At 51.4% G+C, this 9,043-nt stretch overlaps 1 protein-coding gene across 5 annotated transcripts in view; it reads left to right on the plus strand.

Moving 5' to 3' along the window:
• Positions 1-7,146, plus strand: part of MSI1 (musashi RNA binding protein 1) — a 62,880-nt gene extending 55,734 nt beyond the window's left edge. For 3 of the 5 annotated variants that reach the window (XM_026717094.2, XM_087913590.1, XM_087913592.1), the window contains 4 exons: positions 360-428; positions 536-708; positions 1,753-1,818; positions 3,263-7,146. In XM_026717094.2, coding sequence (XP_026572879.1) covers positions 360-428; positions 536-708; positions 1,753-1,794 — 284 coding nt within the window. In that variant the 3' untranslated portion in view covers positions 1,795-1,818; positions 3,263-7,146. The remainder of the gene's footprint in view (positions 1-359; positions 429-535; positions 709-1,752; positions 1,819-3,262) is intronic. The other 2 variants (XM_026717095.2, XM_087913591.1) reach the window with 1 other exon arrangement.
• Positions 7,147-9,043: the final 1,897 nt, after the last annotated feature.

Raw genomic sequence — 9,043 nt, forward strand, 5'->3', positions numbered from 1 at the left:
TGGGGTGCAGGACTGCTGACTGCTGGCTGCCTGCAGGCTCAAGGTTGACCCAACCTTCCATCCTTCTGAAGTTGGTAAAATGAGGACCCAGACTGTTGGGAGGCAAGAGGCGGACTCTGTAAACCGCTTAGAGAGGGTGGTAAAAGCACTGAGAAGCGGTATATAAGTCTAAAGGCTAATGCTATTCCTCGTGCTGGTCAGCTGGTTTTGCAGGACATCCTGGGCCTGGTGGCCACCCACAAACTCAATGGCATGCCATAACTGCCCCGTGCAGATGTGCTACCTGTAGTGGGCACTGGCTGGGCATTGCTGGATTTCCCTGCCCGGCCGATCCCTGACCCTGCCTCTTTCTCCCGCAGCCATACCCCTCACTGCTTATGGACCAATGGCGGCGGCGGCGGCGGCGGCAGCTGTGGTGCGAGGGACAGGTAACTGCCACATCTCTTCCCAGAGGTCTCCAGGGACCTTTTCTGAAGGGCTGGGAGGTGGGGTGGGGTGGGGGCCAGGGCGCCATTGTAGCATCTCGACTGGCTAGTGTTGCTTCCTCCGGTAGGTTCCACCCCCAGCCGCACTGGCGGCTTCCTGGGCACCACCAGCCCTGGGCCCATGGCTGAGCTTTATGGAGCAGCCAATCAGGATTCAGGAGTCAGCAGTTACATCAGTGCGGCAAGTCCTGCCCCCAGCACCGGCTTTGGCCACAGCCTAGGGGTGAGTGCTCTGGGGGGGCGTCCATGGGCAGGGTGCAGGGAAAGGGGCTGGTGGGGAGGGGGTCCTGGCCAGCTCCTGGTCTTGGGAGAGAGGTGTTTTCTTGGGTCAGGGCAGGGGCTGTGGATGACAAGCAAAGATTCCTGGGCTGGGGGCTTATGGAGACCCGCTCAATTCTCGTGAGCCGAAGGAGGCCGGGTTTCCTCTGAGCCATTAAAGTGGCGTTGGTTGAGTCGCAACGCCAGCTCTTCCGTGCACAAGGAGTCCTTCTCATAGGAGTCTCCTGGCTTCAGTTGTAAGGTGCCACTGAGCCTCACCTGGCCATCCCTGCGTGGCCCAAGCCAAGTGTCCACAGAAGAGACTCTCAGAGGGGGAACCAAACCAGCCAGAGAGGGGTGTGGTGGCCTGTCGGCTGCTGGTCCCTGCACCAGCCAGATCAGAGGAGGAGGAGGAGGAGGGGTGGGAGTCAGGGTCACCATCAAGGCAACCTGAGAGCTCTGAGGAGGAAGAGGGAGGAGGAACTGGCAGAGAGAGAGAGAGAGAGAAACAGAGTGGGAGCCTCTACCATCCGCCAGCCCCCAGATGGAGAGTCAACAGCCCTCAGGTCTGGAGGTGGCTGAAGAAGAGGAGGAACAGCCGGGTCCAGTGCCTGAAGCGTGGATGCGCAGAAGGCAGAGGAGAGGAGAGCAGTGGAAATCTATAGGCCGGTCCTTGGGATAGAAGAGCCACCGCTGCTAGTGAAGCCCCGCCCTAGCTCTGGGGATAAAAGGCAGGGGGCGGAGATGAATAGGGGGGGCAGACAACTATTCCTCTTCTGGCCAAACGGACTCGTTAGCCTGCGGTGAGAGAGAAACTTTTTGCCAGAATCTTTGAGTTAACTTCAGACGGTTTGTCCTGTTTGGGGAGCTGGGTCAGGACAGGTGGGCTAATACGAGCGTCTTTTCTCCCCTCACAAAATTCTGACGGCTGAAGCTTAACTTTCCCGAATGCTGCAAGTCCTTTGGGAATCACTGTGGGTTCCGCTGAATAGCATGCCGTCTTTTGCAGGGGCCTTTGATTGCAACGGCATTTACTAACGGTTATCATTGAAGCTGAGGACCAAGAAAACAGAGGGTAAGTGGGCTCTAAGAGAGGGCAGGAGGAGGAGGAGGAAAACCTCCGTTTGACTTCGGCTGGGGGAAAAACTCCTGGGCCTGTCCTGGAACACCTGGTCTCTCCATTGGGAGGTTTCATCTGCTGCCGCCCCCGGATGGTGTGAGGAGGGTGGCCGTTTCACACAGAAGGAAGCCCTCCAGGGCACCGTCTCTTGGACCATTTACATGGCCGTCTTCCTTTAGCCGCTCCGTGACTATTAAAACTTGCAATAGAGCTGAGTGAGTAGACTTGCAATGCTTTGGGGTGGACTCTGGGCCTCCGAATGGAGCGGAGGGTTTACTGGCCGGATGCAGCAGATACTGTATATTCTCAGGGTGCCCAGAGAGACAAATATCTACCTCAGGATCAAACTCACAGCCTCCTGATGGTGGTGCGAAAGTTCCACCTCTAGGCCACCACACCGCTCACCGTTAAGTGAGGACTTCCTGTCGTCTAATTCGGGGGTCTGAGACATGGCCAAGTACCGAGCCTCTGAGCTGTTCGGAACCGGGCCGTGGGAGTAGCAGGCCAGCGTGTGGTTGCTGGCCCACCAGGATCCATCCCTTCTCCTCTCCCCCTCCGCACCAGTCCGCAAAGCCAGGAAGTTTGGGGGGAACTCTGGTCTTATTTGCATGCTGGCAAAGAGACCCCATGCACTTGAGCCGCAGTGGCACAGTGGTTAGAGTGCAGTACTGCAGGCTCCTTCTGCTGACTGCCGGCTGCCTGCAATTTAGCAGTTCGAATCCCACCAGGCTCAAGGTTGACTCAGCCTTCCGTCCTTCCAAGGTCCGTAAAATGAGGACCCAGATTGTTGAGGGCAAGAAGCTGACTCTGAAAAGCGCTTAGAGAGGGAAGTAAAGCACTTGTAAAGCAGGATATAAATTTAAGTGCGATTGCTATTGTTGGGGGAGGCCGTTCAGGGCCACAGCACATCAGTAGTTTGGATGGGGCCTCCGAACCTGTCAAGTCAGGGCTGGCAGCGGGTTCTAGGATAGTCTGCTTCCCCCAGGGCCACCAGACTGGAGAAGTCCTTACAAGTGGGGGTGCCAAGCCTTAAATCAGAAGTCTCCAAACTTGGCAACTAAGACTTGCGGACTTAGGCTGCCTGGAGGATTCTGGGAGTTGAAGTCCACAAGTCTTAAAAGTTGCCAAGTTTGGAGATTCTTGACCTAACCGGTCCACCTTGCACATTTGATGGGGAATTTGGCCCATCCCAGTTGGTGTGTTATTAGCCTTGGTAGGTGGGGAGTTCTGGGAGTTGAAGTCCGTAAGTCTTAAAAGTTGCCAAGTTGGGGGGGGGGGCTGCCTTAGATGGACAGCGTATCAATGGGATAGACAGGCGTGTGCCATGCGCCCCTCGGGCTGCAGACTGGGAGAATGGCAACTGGGACGATGGTTCACGTTGGCTCTGATTTCCCTGCAGATCCCCCAGTGAGCAACCCCAGGAGAGCAAGCTGGAGGACTCCGCAGACCCGGAGGGATGAGCCAAGATTTCATTTTCGTTCAAAAACTGCACACTTGTGGCTGTTAGCTGGGCTCCGGCCGGCCCCCCCTCCCGCTGGCCAGAAAGCACTGGATTGGGAGGGCAGGAGGAGAACCCTCCAACGCCTCCTCTGCTACTAACCACAGACCGTTTACACTTCTCCCAAGCCTCTGACCCACTGCTTCTACTTGTATTTATTTTCTTAGCCTGTTAGTTCTTGTTTTTTTGTTTTTTGTTTTTTTCTGGGGGGGAGGTGGGGGGACCGAGATCAGCACTCTCATTTTCACGGTGGTTCTTTCGCTCTTTTTCGGAGCCACTGAAGAGCCGTTTTATTTTATTTCTATTTTTATTTTGGTGACTGTGCGTAGGTAGTTTTTATCCAGGAATATTTTTATTTGGCTTTGAAATCTTTTGTTTGTTTGTTTGTTTTAGATATATATATATAAATATATATGTATATATATATATATTGAAATGGGGAAAAGTATGGACTCGGTCACAAAAGAACAAAAGTCTTTTTAAAGGACCAGTTGATGTACAACTAAAGCAATTTCCGAAGGGGGGAAAGAGAGAGAGAGAGAGAGAGAGAGAGAGAGAGACAGAACGGAGAGGCTGATGCATTTAAATAGTTTTTAATCTGTCTCTCTTTTTAAAAACAAGGAATGTTTTTTTTCCATCAATGTGAGGCTTTTGAGACATACAGAATTAACAGGATATAAACACTCGGGGCGTTGCTGTGGAACAAATACAAACTGTATATTTTGCTAAGTGAGGAAAAAACACTATTCCTTATTTCTGATTTTTTTTTTCTCCCTGGTTTTTAGAGTTTAGGCTCCTATCAGTTTGTTATTCTTGTATTTTTCCCTTGCTGCTTCTGTATCATATGTAAATTGTGGCAAGGCGTTTTGGCCTTGTCTTCACAACAGAGGAACCTTGGATCTTTTCTTTCTTTCTTTCTTTCTTTCTTTCTTTCTTTCTTTCTTTCTTTCTTTCTTTCTTTCTTTCTTTCTTTCTTTCTTTCTTCCTTCCTTCCTTCCTTCCTTCCTTCCTTCCTTCCTTCCTTCCTTCCTTCCTCTTCCTTTCCTTTCTTTCCTCTCTCTTTCGGGCTTTGAAGCCACCAATGTGAGCAATATTCTCTGTTTGGACCACGACAAACCTCCTTTCTTTTTTATACCTTTTGCTGTAAGCTTTTATGACTTCTGATGAGATGGAAGGGGAGGGGGTGGGGTGGGCAGGGGGAGGGATTGGGAGGAAGCCAAGGTGGGTGAGAGACAGGGTGGGGAGGGCTGGGGGGGAGCCATGTAACCAGCAGGGCCTGTTTGGCTGAGCAAGGGGAACAGGCCACGTCGCCGCTCGCTCATGTGGCCTGAGCCCACGGGGTACTTTGGCCCGGTGGCTGGCCTCCACTGATGCTTGGGACCAGGGACAACTCTCTCAATATTTGCCATTTTCTGCCAGGGGGGTCATGGGCTGCAAGGGTGGTCTGGGGGTGTCTTTGGGGACAGGCATCTGTCCATCTCTGGCAACGGAGCCAGGGGGGCTCGGAAGGAGAGGCAAGACCTACCCCCGCCTGTCCCAAAGGCACATTTTTTCCCCTCTGTGTGCATTCCTCCCTTTTTGCAGCCATGTGCAGCTGAGGGTACATCAGCAATAACGATACCTATTTGAGCTTGACCATATCTCAGAAGATCCAAGTTTCCAGCGGCTGGGGAGGGGTCCCTAACCACTGGTGGGATTCAAAAAGTTTTGCCAGTTCGGTGGGCATGCTTTGGGTGCATGCACACACTTTGTGTGCGCACGTGTGCCAAACATGTACTTTGCACAGGCGCAGAGGTTTTCTGACTCACCTCCTGCAAGCCTGCACTCTCCCGGTCGCTTCAGCAGCTGCCACGCAGCGCTATTCTGTGCCGTGAAAGCAGCTGCGCTTCAAATTCAGCAGATAAAGGGGAGTCTGGGAGCCCAGGCGGGCGGGTGGGCCCAACAGCAGAGCAGTGGAGAGAACCGGTTCGGTCTCCACTGCTCATTGGCACTACTGGCTCGGCCGAACCGGGCCCAACCAGTAGAATGCCACCCCTGTCCCTAATCCATCATCCTCTGTCTTTCCCACTCCAGGCCTTGCTTCCTTCCCTCCCCCCCCTCCATTTGAGGCAGAGGAGCTGGGGGAGGAGAGGGCCTGCACTTCCTTTGCATGGCATTCCCATTGCATCCTTTGTGGGTGGGTGGGTGGGCGGGCTGTCCTCTGTCTTGGGGGAGGGTCTTTTGCCACACAGCCTCAGAGTCCACTTAGAACCCAAAGGGGTCAGTTTTGTATTCGCCAAGAGCCTCAACAATTGCCCGGATACAAAAATTAAATAGACAAACAGATTTTACCCCAAGAGGATTCAGCTATCCCGCTCCTGTCTCTTGGCTTTGTCCAGCTCTGGATACTGCATTAGGGAGGCTCCTCCTTCCTCCCTGAGGCCTCCTAGGTGCCAGGGTCATGCGAGCGAGGAATTCGGCACGTGGCAAACCAAACAAGGGTGTCACCAGAGTAAACCAGGCAGGAAACGCAACCCGGTGAAATTGACTTCATTTGCGAGGCCGAAGATTCAGAGAAACCATGCACGTCTGAAGGCACAAACTTCCTATCGCCACGTTTAAGTGCTTGATCAATTTAGGGGGGTCTTCCTCTGATCAAGCGTCTCTTCTCCAGCTGCTTCCTAGGTAGTGTCTCTCTTTGGCCAAGGTCATTCCCCACCGGGCTGGGGAAGGCAGCTGGGGTTATGGCCTCCACCCAGGGCGGGGAGGGCAAAAGGTGGATGCAGCAAACATCCCCCGCCTGCCTCGCTTTCAGTTGACGGTAACGGTGAAACTTGTCCAGAACAAGATTTTCCCTTCACCAACTGCTGGTGATGCCATGGCCCCCGCCAAGGATAGCTTCCAATAGCAGAACGGAGGGTCTTGCCAAGAGGGATTTGGGGTCAGACTTTTTGAGGGTCTCCCCAGTGTCAGGTTGAGGGAGCAGGGGAGGAGAAAGACCCTGCACGGAGCAAACGACATCAGGAATCTGGCCTTTATAAATCTTATTCCTGGCATGCGAGTTTCCGGTCTGCTAACTAGTTGGAAGTTAGTTTTAATTCAAGTTTTTAGCCTGTTGGGTTTTGCCTCTGACCTGAATCCTAGGAAGAACTTTTGGGGTTAGCTTTCCTCTGCGGGTCCTTTGCCTCCTTCCTTCCTTCCTCCTTTCCTGTGGGCCCCTAACCCTCACTGGCAGAATCCCGGCCCCTCCTTAAGCAACAGAAAAAATATTGGGAGAGAATTTCCTTGGTGGCAGAAGAAGAAGAAGAGAGGAAAACTCAGCTAATTAATACTGGAAACACAAAGCAATAATTTTTGTTACTCAGATGAGTGTGTTTGTCTGGTTTTTTTTTTCTAAAGGAGAAATAATAAAGCAGCCACAATCTATCGCAGCCCCCCAAAACTCTCCCTGGAGAGACGACAGGGGCAGCGCCTCTCATCCCTGCCAGCAGGGTGTGGGGGGGGGGCTCCAGGTTGGGAGGGGTGTCTGATGGAAGGGGTTTATTTTTATTCTAGTCTTCGGCTGGGGGTGGGGGGCGTCAGGGGACGTGACTGTCGAGCGGCCCTCTTGTACCTCCTCCTCGGCACACATGCTGGGCTACTTCTATGCCAACCTTCTTTTATAAATGAAAATAAAGCTGTGTTTTTTATTAAGCCGGTTTTATTGTATGTCAATGTTCGTTCTCGCCATTCCTGTAAACCCGCCCCCCCCTTTTTTTCCCCTCCAGATTTTCTGTTTTAAATTCCTAATAAATTATTTGAAAACCGCTCTGGCTCTGTGATCTGCAAAAGGTGAGGATTTCCAAGATGGTTGTAAGGTGGGGGGGCTCTTCCAAGATGGGTGGGGGCTCTTCCAGGGTTGGTGGGGGGGCAAGGATGGGGGTGCAGGCCTGTGGCTTTGATTGCAAAGGTTCGGTCAGCTGCAGGAGAGCTAAAAGTCAAAATATGGGCACCTCTCAAGAGGGCTGCATGGATCCTACGTGGATCTCCCAAGCAAAAAGCAAGCAGAGGAATCACATTTCTTTAAAAAATAAATTTTAAAAAACATTGAACCTGGTGGACTTCTTTAACATACATTTTTGTCATTACATATTGTGTTAAGTGCTCCAGTCCAGGGGTTGTCAATCTTTTGGATCTTGGACCACCATAATTTTGTGAACCACTAATAGGAATTTTGGTTTGCTGATGTTTTCCCAGGCTCTTTGCAGAAAACAGAAAGCCTGGGAAAATTCCCCCAAAAGTCTGCAGGAAAATTCCCCACCCCATTTTCTACCGATGGATCATTCTGTGGCATTCGCTCTGCTAAAAAGATCTCCGGGTTTCAGATGAGAAAAGGCTTTTCATGCTGAAGGTCCTGGGAAGCCACAAGAAGGCAGTTGATCAAAACTCAAGAGGTGCCGGCTGAAAAACTCTGGGAGTTGAAGTCCACCCATCTTGAAAGTGGCCAAGATTGAGAAATGCTCTTGAGAAACGCTGGATTATGGGAGTTGCAGTTCAAAAAAAAAACAACCCACCCCGTAATGCCCTTTAATAAAATCTGTTTTAGACTCTTCCAGACTCACCTCTGGATGGAGCAATACTGGCCTGGTGAGACACACTTTGAATACAGGTAGCCCTCAACTTTAAAACAGTTCATTCAGTGACCATTCGAAGTGAGTTATGACCCCTTTTCACACTTAAAAACTGTTGCAACATCCCCCATGGTCACATGATCACAAAGCAAATGCTTGGAAACTGACTCATATTTATGACAATCACAATGTGCCGAGGTCGTGGGAACACCTATTGTGACCTTCTGATACGCAGAGTCAAGTGGGGAAGCCAGATTGACTTAACCGTGTTACTAGCTTAACAATTGCAGTGATTCACTTAGCTATGGCAAGACAAGTCGTAAAATGGAGCAAAATTCACTTAGCAAATGTCTCACAGTGGAAATTTTGGGCTCAATTGTGGTCGTAACCCAACAGATCGCAGCATGTCAGGCCCACAGCCCTGTCCACTGTCTCCCGGAGTCTGTCCAATAGCCCTTAGACTTATATACCGCTTCAGGGTGCATCACAGCCTCTCTAAGCGGTTTACAGAGTCAGTATATTGCCTCCAACAATTCTTGTTTCACTGACCTCGGAAGGAAGGATGGAAGGCTGCGTCAACTTTGAGAATCAAACTGCTGGCAGTCAGCAGAGTTAGCCTGCAATACTCCATTCTAACCACTGGGAGGGAGGGAGAGAGGGAGGGAGGAAAGTCAGCAATCGCTTCATAGTGCTTTCCAGCCCTCTCTAAGTGGTTTCCAGAGTCAGCCTCTTGCCCCCAACAATCTGGGTCCTCATTTTATTGACCTTGGAAGGATGGAAGGCTGAGTCAACCTTGAGCCTGGTGAGAATCAAATTCCTGGCAGTGGGCAGAATTAGTCTGCAATATTGCCTTCTAACCACTGCGAAGGAAGGAAGGAAGGAAGGAAGGAAGGAAGGAAGGAAGGAACTGGGAAGTGGTATATAGACTTATATACCGCTTCACAATCCTTTCCAGCCCTCTCTAAGCAGTTCTCAGAGTCAGTCTCTTGCCCCCAACAATCTGGGTCCTCACTTTACCCACCTGGGAAGGAGAGAAGACTGAATCAAACTGCTGGCAGTCAGCAGAGTTACCCTGCAATACTCCATTCTAATC

This window comes from Pseudonaja textilis, chromosome 15, assembly GCF_049901715.1.
Source record: "Pseudonaja textilis isolate UNSWEBS1 chromosome 15, rPseTex1.2, whole genome shotgun sequence".
In the NCBI taxonomy this organism is placed as follows: Eukaryota; Metazoa; Chordata; class Lepidosauria; order Squamata; family Elapidae; genus Pseudonaja; species Pseudonaja textilis.